This window comes from Telmatherina bonti (genome assembly GCF_933228915.1).
Source record: "Telmatherina bonti genome assembly, chromosome: 10".
In the NCBI taxonomy this organism is placed as follows: domain Eukaryota; kingdom Metazoa; phylum Chordata; class Actinopteri; order Atheriniformes; family Telmatherinidae; genus Telmatherina; species Telmatherina bonti.
In genome coordinates, this window is record NC_136628.1 from 7,763,762 (window position 1) to 7,780,507 (window position 16,746).

Below are 16,746 nucleotides of genomic sequence, written 5' to 3' on the forward strand. Positions count from 1 at the left end.
TTCATAATTATTATTATTTTATGAATTGAAAAATTAAAATAAATAAAACACAATTTTTTAGTTAAAATGAAAATAAAATGTATATAAAAAAACTAAATGAATGAACATCTTTTTTTTTGTAGAAAATTTTTTTTTATCATTTTTTTTAAATATTAAAAAAATAAATAAATGAACATCTGATGTGTTTGGTTAATCATCTAAAATACTAAGAAATTAAAACACAAGACAGATGTTAAACAGGGATATTTATGTTAGGCAGATTATTATTATCATCATTAAAGCAGCTAAAAATCTGTAAAACCGAACCGACACAGGCAGGAGATGTTTCTTCCTATCTGGCTACAAACAAATAAAATCCTGTTTAACTGGTGTCTTTCTTCCCAGCAAGGGATCCAAATAAAATCAAACAGACTCAGAGAAAGTGCCTCTCATCCCCTTTTCCTCATCTCTCTGCTGTTTCATGATGTGGCCTCCTGTCTGGACCGTCACCGTCCTGTCTTTAGGTGTCAGAAACCAGAGTTTATCGGACACTGTCGGGCATTTTCACAAACATGCCACAAAAGACATCCAGCTAAAGCAACAAGTGTTGCTCTGCTTGTTTTGTGTGACAGGATGTAATGCAGCATCGTCGTATTGGATGTTCTGACTGAGTCATTTAGCTGCCAAGCTGGGCTGGAAGCCAAGCTCCTCTATCAAACCTGATAACTGCAGACAAATAGAGTCGCATTTGCTTTATTTTTCCATTTGTGGTCCATTAAAGAGAAAAACAAAAAACACAAAGACAAGAAAAAATTAAATTATGGTGTCGAGACTTTCTGCATATTGGCGGTTCTTGGTGAAGCTGAGGCCCTGAATTCTTTTGTTCCAAGAGGAGAAAAGAAACCTTTGTGCCGTGCGATCATAAAGCTTTGGCTTTTTAAGCCTTAATAATCCTCATTATTCCAGACCAGCGTGTCTGATATTACTGTGTCCAAAAACACATTCACACTCCAGCTTTTCTTCTGGTTTGTTCCAGACATGAAGAAAAACTAAATGTTTGGTTTGAACAGATGATCTTCGACGTCTCTGTGGCTCATATGGTGTATCTGATCCATACTGTTCCTGTTAGGAGACGTGGACATGTGGACCCAGTTGCAGAGAGGGGAGGCAGGAAAGCAGAGGAGGTGCCGAGAAGAATATTTAAGGAGCTGAACAGACCTCGTGGAAAAGCAATAAACAAACACAACGAACAAGCAAATGAAAACAGAAAACAACAGCATACACACGTAAAACACCAAGACATGGGTGGATTGCATTAACTGTAACCAGACATACTGATTCACATGAAAGAGAAGATAAACTAAAACTAAACTAAATACACAAGGGGGAAAAAAACTACTAAATAAAACAGGAAACCAGAACTATGACAACAGTTCCAAGTTATGCATGTAGGATTTTACTGGATGGAACATCTAGGTCGTCGTTTCGCAGAAGATTTACTGTAAGTCTCACAAAATGAAGTATTTTCTCTTCAATCTGCTGAACTGATCAACATGTGCAGGTAATATTTCAGCCACACAAGGAAACTTATTGATTTGTCGTCATACTTGATTTCTGATTTTTCCCAAAGCTTTATGGATGAGGATGAGGAGAAGTTTTATTTGCACAGAAGTTACCGGGAGTCAGATTAAACCAGCCTTCCCAAACTGGGGGACTCTGATCCCCATGGAGGTCCCAAGAAAATCTCAGGGTTGCCTCGCCGGGTCACTGTAAAATTAAATATCGCCTATATGTATCAAATAAATGTATCTGCGCCGGTCTGTCGCGGTGAAGAACGTATATAGATTTACCATTCGATCTACGTTCCTACCCTCACCTATGGTCATGAGCTGTGGGTCGTGACCGAAAGAACGAGATCTTGTATACAGGCGGCTGAAATGAGTTTCCTCCGCAGGGTGGCCGGGCTCTCCCTTAGAGATAGGGTGAGGAGCTCAGTCATCCGGGAGGAGAACAGAGTAGAGCCGCTGCTCCTCCGCATCGAGAGGAACCAGTTGAGGTGGCTCAGGCATCTGGTCAGGATGCCTCCTGGACCTCCCTGGTGAGGTGTTCCAGGCACGTCCCTCTGGGAGGAGACCCCGGGGAAGACCCAGGACACGCTGGAGGGATTATATCTCTCGGCTGGCCTGGGAACGCCTCGGGATCCCCCCCGCAGAGTTGGCAAATGTGGCTGGGGAGAGGGAAGTCTGGGCTTCCCTGCTTAGGCTGCTACCCCCGCGACCCGACCCCGGATAAGCGGCAGAAGATGAAGATTAAGTATCAAATAAATGTGGGATTTTTAATCAGGGCTGTGAAAATGAATGAGTGAATGCAAAGATTAATCTGCGGATCAATAAATATGAATCATGAATTTATAGCTCACGCCACATTAAAATCAGAATCTGGCTTGATCTTAACAAAAGAAACGTGTCGTTGCTTTGTTACAGCGGTGAATAAAAAAAACACTTTACCTTTCTTATTTATGATGATTCTGACCTTTTTTAAGCCTTACGTGTTATTTCATTATGAAGTTGTCCCAACCGTGAACATAATCCACCAAAAATAACTTTATTTTCCTCATTAATAAATATACCAGCAAGTTTCCAGGCGTGCATTTAACGGTTGACCTGTCTGATATCTCACAGTTAGCAGTAACTGCATGAGACCTGGAATATTGTGTCTGTGTGAAGAACCTGATACTCTGCTGAGGGTGTTGTGTTTCATTTTCTATAATTATTATTATTACTTTTTTTTTTTTATTTATTTTTTTAAAAAAATATTTTATTTTTTTATTTTTTTTCCAGGTAATGCCAAAAAATTTAATTTCAGTTACTTCCAAGAAAAAATGCTTCCAACACACCAAGAATGGGCAGTGGTGTTTAGAATATCAGCGGCATGCAAGTTAACGGCATCTTAACCAAAAGCGTCAACAAAACCTCAGATCTTCACACAAATATTCTGCAAGTTCAACAAAAAAATCTACTAAATGTACTAAATTCCCAATTTAGCTGCTGCATGAGACACCCTGACAGAGAAAATATGATTATCCAAACATTTTTTCTCCTGATCACCACATTTTTTCTGACTTCTCTAAACGTTGACATGAAAACTCCTGAACTTTTCCGAGATGTTTTCATGCCTGACAGAGTCATACATGAGCATGAACTGTAACCTCCAGTAACCAGCATCTTTCCATCTGTGACATGATGAAAAAGCCCTGAAATTAACATGAAAATGATGAAGGTGTGTGTGTGTTGGTGGAAAACCTAGAGGCAGTAAAACAGATGAAGGTTTAGAGCAGGAGTCTCCAACTCTCATCATCCTGCAGGTTTTAGTGTTTTCCCGGTACAACACTTGATTCAGATGAAAAGGCTCTACAACAACTTGTTGTCATCTTCTGCACCTGCCTGTTAATGAGCCGTTGATTTGGTTCAGGTGTGTTTCAGCAGGGAAACAATAAAACGGGCAGGATGAGGGCTCTCGAGTTGGAGACGCCTGATTTAGAGGGACGATGCAGTTGAATGTGTTAAAACAGGGGTGCCCAAACTTTTGGCCTCCAAGGGCCAAACTGAAAGGGATGCAGTGAGCCACGGGCCAAACGCTTCAGCTTTAAAGGCAGAGTATGTAAGATTTCAAGGCGATTTTTTCCACCACCAGGTGGTAAACACCAGGTCATGAGCAAAACCACAAAACTGCTACCTCCACAAATGACCACAGGTTGGCAGTAATGAGCAAAACTCTCCCCTCACCCCTCCTCCTTGCCAGCTCCAATGAGGGCAGGAATGGCTTGTGAGCTGTAGCTCAGAGCCGCTCTGCAGTAAATGGGCTTATACTCCCCCTACTGGTGGAAAAAAAGTACTTTTTTTTTACTGGTCAGAAAACATTCAAGAAGGGTCTTTGTCATTAATTAAATTAGTAATTTAATAACTCATCAAATATGGACAGACTGGAACCTACATGTTTAAAAAAACTATCTAATTATGATTGTAGTTATTTTTTTAGTTAATTTATTTTGAAAATATTGAAAGTCCTACATCCTCTACCTTTAAGGATGAAACACAAGTAAATGTATGAAGTTATTTTAGTTATTGTTCAATAGCTAATACAGTGTATTTTTCCTTTTTGGGCAAATAAAATGTTGCATAAAAAAACAATATGGCAAAAGAACAAAAAGCCACAGTTAAAGGGGCAAGAAACAATAATTAGAGCCGCTTAACTGCAACATGTCGGCAAGGAGAAACAGTGTGTGGAACAAGGCAAGGTGCCGATACTTAGTGGGACACATGAAGTTGGTCTGTGGACATCTCCAGTCTCTCCATGTTGGGTTGCACCTGGCTCACTGACAAGGTGAGAATGCCATTGAGGTGAGTCAGTCAGGGTCCCTCTGAGTCTGGTCTTATCTAGGTTCATGACACTTGTTATTGTCTTTTCATCAAGCTCTGTGGGGTTTTGATATAAACAACCACTAGCGGGGCAAAAACAAAGTGCTGGTGGGCGGATTTTGGCCCACGAGTCCCACTTTGGGCACCCCCGTGTTAAAAGAAAACAAAAATAAAAGCAGCAGAATGTTTTCCAACGAGGTAAAGAAGCAGAGATATGGTCTGGTGGATGGTTCTGTCCCCTCGCTGCAGAGTTTCCTGCTCTAATCTGGTCCCTCTGTGTGGAGTTTCCACACAGGCTGATTGGAAACCGGAGTGATTGTTGATTCTCCCTGATGGATTAGCCGACCCACCAGGGTGTGCCCTGCAGAAAATGGTTGGATGCATCAAGTTAGAGCATATAAACACGCACACACACACACATAGAGAAAGAGTTCAGACTACAGACATTAAAAACAAAAGTTGCTCAACATGCATGGAGGATCCACTTCACATCCTGTGTCCAGAGGCGTGAAGCACAAAGAGGGAGGCAAAGGATCCTGAGCATCAGGGCCACTAACCAAGATGAAACAAGCTCCATGAGGAAGATGTGGATGCCTCAGTGGCAACTGGAGGAGAAGGAGGAAACACCCCTGCATGCGATGTGTGAACAAGTTCTAGCAACAGCTAGAGGTGGCTGGACAAAAGGACAGCACGGAGGCGCGGAGAACAGCAGCACAGGAGCAAGCCGGAGCTCAGTCGCTTAGTTCACGTCATTCCTCATCAACCAATAAAAATGTAAATTATTCCTATTATGGTAGGCCTTTAAATTCCAGTTTGGTTTTCCACATGATACGTGTTGGCAGGATGGAGATTTTGCAAATATTTATAAATATTTCAAACATATAGCTAATGGAAAATAACTACTTTTTTTGTCTCATAAAAAAGATGACATGATCAAACAGGCATTTAAAGGGTTCACATGAATAATTACATCTTCGGTAGTTTGGATTAAGACGCGCCGATTGAAAGATTTGATGAAGAAAAGGTTAACCGGTGATGTTTTTATCATTTTATGATTTTTGTTCTCTGGTGATGTGAGAAGGGTAGAAAAGGTTCGATCCTGCTTTAATGACCTTAAATCCTTTAATTTAAAGGAACTTCTAACACTTTTTCATTTAAACGGTTCTTCAGCCATCATGGGAATCGCTCCGCTCAGTAAATCATCTCTGACAGAAAAACAAAGAAAACATTTCCGTCATGGGAAGTCGTCAGTTCAGATCGGTTGTAAACAGCACTTTACCAAACAACTAGTGTTGTTATTACCTCCGCCAAGAAGGTTATGTTTTCATTCCAGTTTGTCTGTTAGCAACTTTACTCAAAAAGTTATGGATGGATTTTTATTAAATCTTCGGGATATGTTGGGGGTGTCACGAGGAACAAATGATGAAATCTTGGTGGAGATCCGGAAGAAATCCTGGATTCTGGTTTTTAAATAAAAATTACAAAGCAGACGCCGCGCCACTGACTACTACGTAATCGTATGCAGTGGGCACGTAACTTTGGCTATGATTGGCCGATCGGAATGACCGACCCCTCTTTCTAATCATGTGATACGATAGAATCACGCTGATGTCATCATGTTTACATAAATGTGACTAATCAGCACAGACAAAGCAGGAAATGTTTGTGACGCTGAATGACTGACATCTGTTTTTGTCCAATCAAACTGATGTTGCCGGGCAGAAAATGGTGATTTTGTCCGCCTAACTACTCCCAAAGCACCGTGGGAAACGTAGTCGCTTTACTGAATGCAGTTTTATGTCAGTGGGTTAAAGTTTTTGAAGCAAAACAGCAAATGTAAGACAGAAAATGTAATGATGTTTTTCAAACGTGAAGCATAAATTCAGTCTTCTTTTTACTCTGGTTGAGTGAATCTTGGTCACAGCGACATTAAACTGGTATGACTGGAATCTGTGGGATGTGTTCTTCCAGTAGGGGTGCTGTTTGTTAGTTTCCATGCCGCTGGGTGGACACCAGGGTCCAATATGTTTACGTATATCTGTAGACTTTGTTTACTTCATTATTTAATTACCTCCGCCAAGGAGGTTATGTTTTCGCTGGAGTTTGTTTGTTTGGTTGTCTGTTAGCAACATTAATCAGAAAGTTATCGATGGATTTTGATTCAATTCTCAAGATATGTTGGGGTGTCACAAGGAACAAATGATAACATTTTCATGGAGATCTGGAAGAGATCCTGGATTCTGGATCACTTTGAAGTTATATTGGATGTTAATCACAATATGCTTGGCGGAGGTCTGCGCTCTCCAAGTGCTTTTCTAGTTATTATTATTGTTTTTTTTTCTAAAGAAGCAATTCTCTGCTGTACCTTTGACCCTTTAGTCCCCCTGCTGCCAGTAACGGTGAGCTGTAGTGAGAAAAGGGGAAAATGTTTGGCAGACAGAAAGCACCTCTTCTGGGATCGCTTTGATCCCATGTTGATGTATCACTGCAGAGATTTTTACTTTTCCACCATCCAGTCCTTTTTGGAAGTTTATAACTAATGCTTTATGTTTATAAGAGTTTAAAGTTTCCATGACAACAGGACACAACAGGACAGATGCATGCAAAATGTTCTGTGTGGTTTGATATTTTATTGTTCCCACTACAACCCCGTCAGCGCTACCTGGCCGATTCTGCTGTGTCGCTGCTGTCTTTGAATCTTTTTGATTTGCTTTAAATAAATTTTCATCTTTATTTGTTGTTTAACTCTTCTAATCACTTCAGTGTTAAAGGGACTTGCAGGGTCTTCCTACTCTGAGCATCTCATACACACCAGATTTGCTATAATCATATGAATAATGGACACATAACACAGTAATGTGTGAAATATAACACTGTCAAAGGGTAACCGTTTAGAAGATTTATTTTCCTTTTGTTTCTGCAGGGGCTCAAGCCAATGGATCACAACGGGCTCTCAGATCCTTATGTCAAACTGCACCTTCTACCTGGAGCCAGCAAGGTGTGTGTCTTTGTTTTCTCCATTATTCCAGCAGCAGCACATTAACTGTGATGGTTGTGGTCAGCGTGGAGGTGACTTTAACTTTAGCTGAGATGCTGCAAACACAGCTCGTCCACCTCGAACGTGGAGAGAACTCATATTAACTTAGTTTGATCACATCATGTTTGTTTTAAAGGCTGGTTTGGAGTTTTTTCACACCCAGATTGTAGCTAAATAATTAGATGATCTAATACAAAATAAAAATATTTAGTCACCTGTGGATTGGTGATAAAACACCATGACTTTAACCAGCCTGTTCTAAACGATTGTATGGTGATACGACTGCCGTCTGTCCCTTCTCCTCTGAAACCCTCTGCATGCACCTCACATCGCACTCTCAGAAGTAAATCAGAACCAAAGCTTGGCTGGCTACATTAGCTAGCATACTACTTTAAAATACAGTACACATTTTAAAAGTGTACCTTTGGGGGAAGGGGGTCAGAAAAAAAAAAGGGGTTTAGGACCATAGACAAGAAAGCAGGCTAAAGCTAAATCACGCTGTTAGCTGGATAAAAACCATGGTTGTGCTACACTCTTTGCAGCGGGATTTTGGATACCTATCAGTCACAATGATTATGCTAAATTTTGAGATGAAATTACTTCTAAATAAAAGCATAACCCCCCCCCCCCCACACACACACACACAGTTGTCATGAATGTAAACCTGACCTGTTGAACCTAAAATGTTTTTTGTACCAGGTTGTAAACATGTTTATTTCTGCTGTGAAGTTGGTCTTTTTTAACAGTTTTGGAGCCCCTGGTGGATGAAGGGGGAACTGCAAGTTTTGGTACTTAAACCACTGGAGGATGCTGCTTAGTTTGGACTTTTAAATATATCTTCAGAAGTAGCTGGCTGAAACTGGCTAAACTTCCTTTAAAGGCAAATGTAAAAACACACAGATTATTTAGTGATTACATTTGAGGGAAAACACATGTAGAAGTCATTCCTTTACAAAAAGTGTTTGGTGTTTTTATACATTTTCTCCTTCCACAGAAACAGACAACACATCAACAATGCCAAACTGAATATACACACACACTCATCTTTGCTTCATCCACAAATGATGTTAATGATGTTAATTAGTGAACCCGAGGAAGATTTTCTTTATAAAAATGTTCCAAATCTCAGCAAACTGTGCTGAGGTCGTCGCTTTTGTGGCATCTTGACTCAGCTCTGTGAAGGGAAAATGCCTCATTGTGCATCTAATTTTTAAGGGTCAAAGACTTGAAGCATGATCCGTCCTCATTAGGACTGAATTACGATTACAGACATAATTACCAGCCAACAGAAATTATAACTAGAAGCACTTAGACCTCCACAAAACCATCGTCATTTCCTCATTGTTAGCTAGTGATTGTATTGGATTTACTACCCCGAATGGCTCGTTTTTTGTCATGTATCCAAAAACAATGAGTTTTAAACAACGATCTCACAATAAATGTTTTACTTACCATTAACAACATCATCTGAACAAAGTGATGAAAGTATTTCATCGAGAGCCCCAGCAGACCAGAGATGTGCAGACCAACTGGTCCTATCGTCTTCCAGGTCAGTCAGTTCCTTTTCCTGATTCATGGCTGGTCAAATTTAATGTCCATGTCTCCCACTTCACTTTGAGTTTCTGTAAACAAAGTCAACTTTTCCATTACATAGATCCCTTCTATAAACTGTGTCCATTGATTTTGAGTTGGAGAGTCCTGTTCTTTCTCTTTGTGATGGCTTGTTTTTGTCATTTTACCAGTGATTACTACAGTCTTAACTAAGTATCTGTCTCTCGATTGTACATTTCCTTCACATACACTGCTCAAAAAATAAAGGGAACACTTAAACAACACAATGTAACTCCAAGTCAACCACACTTCTGTGAAATCTTCTGTCCTCTTCGAAAGCAACACTTATTGACAATGACAATGATTGACAATGACAATGATTGACAATGACAATGATTGACAATGAATTCCACATGCTGTTGTGCAAATGGAATAGACAACAGGTGGAAATTATAGGCAATTGGCAAGACACACCCAATAAAGGAGTGGTTCTGCCGGTGGAGACCACAGACCACTTCTCAGTTCTGATGCTTTCTGATGTTTTGGTGACTTTTGAATGCTGGCGGTGCTTTCACTCTAGTGGTAGCATGAGACGGAGTCTACAACCCACACAAGTGGCTCAGGTAGTGCAGCTCATCCAGGATGGTACATCAATGCCAGCTGTGGCAAGAAGGGTTGCTGTGTCTGTCAGCGTTGTGTCCAGAGCATGGAGGTGCTACCAGGAGACAGGCCAGTACATCAGGAGACGTGGAGGAGGCCGTGGGAGGGCAACAACCCAGCAGCAGGACCGCTACCTCCTTCTTTGTGCAAGGAGGAACAGGAGGAGCACTGCCAGAGCCCTGCAGAATGAGCTCCAGCAGGCCACAAATGTACATTTGTCTGTTCCAACAGTCAGAAACAGACTCCATGAGGGTGGTATGACGGCCCGACGTCCACAGGTGGGGGTTGTGCTTCCAGCCCAACACCGTGCAGGACGTTTGGCATTTGCCAGAGAACACCAAGATTGGCAAATTCTCCACTGGCGCCCTGAGCTCTTCACAGATGAAAGCAGGTTCACACTGAGCACGTGTGACAGACGTGACAGAGTCTGGAGACGCCGTGGAGAACGTTCTGCTGTCGTTCTGCTGCTTGTTTTTTCTTGTTTAGAAAGTTTATTTGAAAATAATGGCAAATGTAAAATAAAAATAGAAATAAAACATAAAAACAATAGAAAACCCCCCCCACAAAATATTCAAAAGGAGTCGGTGGAAGCTGAATCCAACATTATCCCAGTAATCTGCTACACTGTTGGTTTTTTTTTTTTTTCTTATTTCCACTTTAAATTCTTAATTTGCTCATTATTCAGAATTCCCAGGTTTAGTTTTTCACACTTTGTTGTTTTCTAAACATTATAAGATTTAAAATGATTTGCTTACGGATTCCTTCACAATAGAAACATTTTTTTTAAAACTGGAATTGCATCTGGCAGCAGGCCAGGAGGATTATTTAATCTTTTCATTATAGATCCTGTAAATGATTACAAAAGCCACTTATTGAAGGCCAAAGCTGGCTGATTATCCATCATCCTGACTCACATCTACCTTTCTGCCAAGTCCTTTTAATAGTCTTCTCTATTGATTCAAGCTTTTTAATTGTATCTTTGGCTTGACAAGAAACACAGAAAGTCTGACAGTCATGAAAATGTTCCATGGAAAAGCATGAAAAAAGTCAACTTTATTATTCAACTTAGATAACATCTAAGTTGTAAATGTATTTATGCAATGCAAAATAACTGGAAAAGATATGCAATAATGATAAAATATTCAAATCAGAATCACTTGTTCTGGAAAAATGCACCTTCCAGTGGACATGTGAACAAATGCATATGAAGCCCCTGGTGATGCATGAAGGAAAAGTGTTGCAAGGTAATTCCAGTTTAATCCCAACACGATCCTTAAATGTTTACATCACAGTTTGCATAATGTTTCTGCATTTAGCGCAAAAAGTTCAGCTTCCAGCAGAAACATCCTGATATTTCCACAAGCAGAAACCTTTCAGCTTCTGGATGAACTGGAGAAGTTGGAAATGTTGCTGGAGACTGGCAGGATTTTCCTGTTTATTCCTGTTTATTTCTAAACAAATGTGAAGTCATATTGGTGGCATCTCTGTAAAGGAGTCATATGTACATATGAGTGTGTGTGACGTCAGTCCACACCAAGCGGCACCCCCTGGCGGTTAAAAGTGCCCCAAACTGCAGTTCCTCATTCATCCACTAGGGGCTCCAAAACAGAGCAAATCTCCATAGACTCCCATGTTAAAAAGACCAACTTCACAGCAGAAATAAACATGTTTACAGCCTGGTTCAAAAATCTATTTTAGGTTTAATAGGTCAGGTTTACCTTCATGACAACTGTGGGGGGGGGGGGGGGGGGGGGGGAGTGAATTCTTTTCTAACTCCTCCATTTAAATGTAAGTTCATGTAGAAATTCAGGGGGTGTCATTGAGTCTCCGCCCATCTTTTATATACAGTCTATGTTCCACACACACAATGTGTGTGAAACATAGACTTTTCAAACAAATCTCAGAAATGGAATAAAGAATTTGAGATTAGATTTTGGGCGTGATCTGGATCAAGGCTCAAAATGTCCACAAATATCAGTAAAAAGAAGGAAATAAAATACTTTACAGTGGTGGAATGACTGCTTCTAGTGTCTAAAAGCTTCCCTTAATTCATGGAGTCATTATTTACACATATGTGAAACAGCACATGTGATGCTCTGATGTCTTCGTCATGGGGTTGAGGGTTATAGGTCTGCGCTGACACTGGAACAAACACTGAGAAGAATTTTGTGTTTAAGTGGTTCAATTTGATCAAGTTATTCTTAAGATTAGGAGTGGGACTTTAATGCGGTAATTACAATTTATTAATAAAAGAAAACGTAACACATTTACATCCCAAACATCGCAGGATGTTTGTTAGTGCACGTTTTCCTGGTACACAGATTAGACTGATGCACATGCCAGAGCCAACAACGTAAAGTAAGTTCAACTGTGCTTAAAATCACTCTTTTCATGGATATATTTCTTTTTCTGCTGTTCCAAATTAAAATGCATTTTTCCAGACATTAATAGATTTTATAGAGTTATAAAATAAATGTCTGTGTCTTTTATTTGATTCAGTCATCCTATGAAAGTCAGTTCAAATAAAAAAAGTAGTTTTAAAAAAAAATTATTTAAATTTAAAAATGCTTTTTAGGGGAAATATTATTATGTAGTTGAAATGTAATTTAGATTAATTTATTACAAAGCTTTTATTTAATGAAATCCTTTGTTTTAAATATATATTCAGCCAAAACTGATGCGTTCGCTCTTCTACTGAAACAAACGTCACTCATGTTAAAGAAGCTTCTGTTTTAGCTGCAGTTATGTCAGATAAACGATGTTTCTGCAGGTAAATGAAGAGAAATTCGTATCTTCTTGATGGTTAGCTGCATGATTTTGTCACGGTGTAAAACTAATGCAGTGTTCAGCCGGGGATTTTAGTCACAGGATTAAATTCCTGCAGATGTTGCTCGGTGCTTTGAGGTGTCACAACTTGACTTGCTGAAATTTAGAAATGAATGAATTAATGTGAGCACAAAGATGCAGCTGTTATTGTAAGCATGGTGATCTGGAATTATAAATTCATAAAGACAGAGCGCTGCAGGCCTGAGCCCTGCAATGAAACATTGGTGTAATAATTGTCAGAGGACTAATAGAAAAGCCCATAAAAGAAATGAACAGTCTGCCTGCTGCTGCTTTGCTCCGCTCTTCCCATTAAATGATTGGAGTTAAAGAGGAAATCTGCCAAATGTTGCTATCATCTGGGATCGTTTCCATTCAACAGATTTGGTTATTGGTGAGACATCTGATGACAACAGCAGCTTTCGCTCTAATATCGTAACCTCTGGTGGATTTCAGCAATTTCATCCTTCCAGAAAAACTCGTGAACTTCTACAGATGTGTTTACACACCAAAGAGCAACCATAAAATCCCAGATAATGTCAGCTTAATCACGTATCTGTGTGCTTAGTTTGTAAGCATTGAATTAGTTTGAGTGGAAATATTTTCATTCTCTGACAAAACATCTGTCCGATAGACATTATCTTTGTTCCATAAACATGTAAAGATGTAAAGGCAAACATGATTGCACACCAAGTCCAAACCAAGCGGCAACCTCCGGCGGTTAAAAGTGAAGCCTATGCAGAAGTGCCAAAAACTGCAGTTCCCCCTTCATCCACTAGGGGCTCCATAACAGCGCAAATCCCCATAGACTCCCATGTTAAAAAGACCAACTTCACAGCAGAAATAAACATGTTTACAGCCTGGTTCAAAATCCATTTTACGTTTAATAGGTCAGGTTTACCTTCATGACAACTGTGGGGGGAGTAAATTTTTTTCTAGCTCCTCCATTATAAAGTAATTTCATCTCGCAATTTGGGATAAAAAGGGGCGTGTCCTTTTGATTGGCAGGTACCCGATATCCCGCTTCAAGTCAGAAGAACGTAGAACAACCGCATTTTTTAGCTGGTTAACAACGTGACTTAGTTTTATCCCGCTTACCTCCGTTAGCTGGTTAGCTCCTGTTATCTCAGGGTTAGCTCGGTTAGCTCTTAGCTACAGGCAGCTTGAAGTTTGCTCGATGTCAATCATCCACCATGAGACCACCTATTTGCCCATTCTTTTATTTCCGGGAGAGACGACATGCGTGGCGCAGCCAAAATGGCGATGGTAGGAACCACCCAATGAGCTTCAATTTAGCTCTTCAGAAACCTACAGGTGATGCCACGGAGGCTCCGCCCATCTTTTATATACAGTCTATGCTCCACACTCAGCTGCCCACTTCATCGGCTCCACCTGTTCAAATTCATATCTCATTAGCCAATCACACGGCAGCAACTAAAGCCCGTCATCATGCAGACATAATGAAGACCACAGCGGGTTCCCTCCTGTCAGTAAGAACAGGAAACTGAGGCTACAATTCACACAGACTCACCAGAACTGGACAATAGAAGATGGAGAAACGTTGCTGGTCTGATGAGTCTCCAGTTCAGCTCCACATTCACATGGTAGGATCAGAATCTGCTGGAAACATCATGACAACATGGATCCATCCTGCCGTCAGGATCAACGCTTCAGGCTGCTGCTGGTGGAATGGTGGGGGGAGGTTTTCTGGTCCCACTTTGGTCCCCTTAGTACCAGTATGACATGGTTTAACCAGCACAGCCTACCTGAGTCCTGCTGCTGACCACGTCCATCCCTTTCTGAGCACAGTGTAGCATCTTCTGATGGATTGTTTTATCATCTTTATGTGTAAAAAAAGAATAAAATCAATTGAACATACTGTAACAGGTCACATGAGACGCATCACATGACCTGAACATGAGGGAAGGATCACACCTCTCTGACAAACGAACTGGTGATCTTTAAGATCATGATCCTGTAACTATTAAGTCCAGCTGTTGTGATCATATCATAGTAAAACTCACAACAGTAGGGGTGATATGTGATGAGTAATGTACGAAATGGGCTGTGATACGTACGGCAAACCATGGGAGTAAACAAGCAGCTTCTATAAACGAGTCAAAGTCCTGTTAACTTTGGAGATTCTCATCATGGCTGCAGGAGAACTGTGTGATGCTTATTTATTTATTTATTTCAAACTAAAAAAAAAAGGACTTATAAAAGAAAAAATATTTGTTACAACAAACAACATATAAAATAAGCTTGTTAAGTTCGAAAAAGGGTTTTGGAAGAAGCTGGGCGCTTATCTAGTCCAAAACCCCCTTATCAATGACACCATAACATTTTCACAGCATGAAAAATACAGAAATACACAATAAAGTCTATTACAATGAAACAGTATACAGTCGTAATACACACAATAAATCACAGAATTCAACATACATTGCTTCACGTCAATATGGAGCAACGTCTCTGAGTTCTGGAGGGAAAAAAGGGTCCAAAACGTCCAAAAACAAAAAGGTCCACGTGAAGATTAAAGCCAGGAACCTTTGTTTCTGTGCGGTGATGATGTTAAACGTTGGAGCTGTGATATTAAAATGATCCAAAACGAAGAGTTTGGCTGCCACCGGAACATAATTACGCTGGAAATAGTTTCTCTATTTGCAGCCACTTGTTCAGTGAAAGAGGTCAAGATGCACTCCTCATGAGTCTGGCTTGCTGCTTCTCCAACTGTCCTGTCTGTCCTGCTCTCTGTCAGCTGATGTCATGGCAACAGAGTCAGCACCCACTCCTCCAGCATGCTGTCTCTAAGCTGATTTACATGAACGTTTATAGCTTTCTGAGGAGAAAGCAATTGTTTTTAAGGTCTGACAAAGGTTTTGCTCTCTCAGTGAGACTGATGTTGTATTTTTAGTTTCATTTTTTATTACTTCCTTTTTTTCCCCTCTGGTTTATAGAAGTATTTTTCCATTTTTTCGTATGTCCTGCTGTGGTGGGGTGTCACAACTGATGCCAAACACCACCGTCTTATTTTCAGCTTAGCAATATGAATTCATATGAGCTGACGTGGATTATTTGACTAGGAGGACTTGGTGAGGGCACGTTGCTGCTTGGATTTGTCTCCTGTTCCAGTACGAGGCCTCCTTCCACAAGCCGTGGCATAACTCTGCCAGCAAAGCAAGATGCCGCCGCCGTCGTCTCCTCGCTAATCATTAGGCTCAGTCTAAGATTCTCATTAAGACTCACTAAAGAGGTCAGAAGTTCTTCTCACACTCTAATGAGAAGTGAACTTTCACGCTCTGCTGCAAAGGAAGATCGCCGCTTCATCGCTTTAGAAATCTCAGTCAGACACAATGAAATGCTTGTAATTATTCCAGATTAAAACGTGGAATGCCGACAAGATGAGTGATATGAAATAGTAGAAGGTTGTAAGGATCACAGTGAAACCTGAGTACAGGTGAATGTGACCCGAAACGCGGCTCTCATATAAAAGTCGGAGGAAAATCAAAAGGAAAAGAGTGTTGTGTAGATTTTTCCTGTGTGATGACGCTTGTAGGCAGTAAATATCACGGGAAAGCTTGCTCATCACTCTGAGTGGAGCTACACATGTCTAAAGGCATTTTCAGGACGAGCAGCAGACTTGAACTAAGGTGGCCAGATGTCACGCTTTGTGCAGGATCGTCCCGCATTTCTGTTACTTTTCACACGTCCCACAAAACGGGGCGCTGTCCCGCATCGTTACGACCATTCTTCACTTTTATGAAGGAAAACAAACAAAACTGAACAGACAAAACCAAAACTGGCTTTTGCTAAATGTGTGAGGCAAAAGATATGACGGCTGTCACATCACACCGCCTGCTGATTTGAGTTACACTCCTGTCAATCAAACTAGAAGGCGGGTCTTAATGCACATCTAGGATGCACCTACTAAGGAGAAGAAATAAATAAATACACCGATCGATCATGCACTGCAAAAACTGAAATCTAAGTAAGATTAAAAATCTTAAATTGAGTAAACATATGCTTATTTTTTTTAAAGGTGAGATAATTCTTAGTTTTTATGCCAGAGAATTCCTTTAGTATTTTTACTTGTTTTGGGAAGTCTTTACAAGCCAAATTTTCTTGTTTTCTTGTTCTGTTGGCAGATAATTTATCTTATTTTAAGCAACATTTACCTAATTTTTTGTATATTTTTTTCTTGTTTTTTAAGGCGGAGTTTTTGCAGTGTGGAGGACAGGGAGGCGACGTTGAGTGTTGTTACAGCGCAGACTGGGAAAG

General features: G+C 40.4%; 1 protein-coding gene across 1 annotated transcript in view; it reads left to right on the plus strand.

The window, feature by feature from the left end:
* The window catches only part of doc2b (double C2-like domains, beta), a gene marked incomplete at its 3' end in the record, with an annotated part of 203,611 nt that overhangs the window by 131,526 nt on the left and 55,339 nt on the right, over positions 1–16,746 (plus strand). The window contains exon 4 of the mRNA XM_079248261.1: positions 7,321–7,395. Coding sequence (XP_079104387.1) covers positions 7,321–7,395 — 75 coding nt within the window. The remainder of the gene's footprint in view (positions 1–7,320; positions 7,396–16,746) is intronic.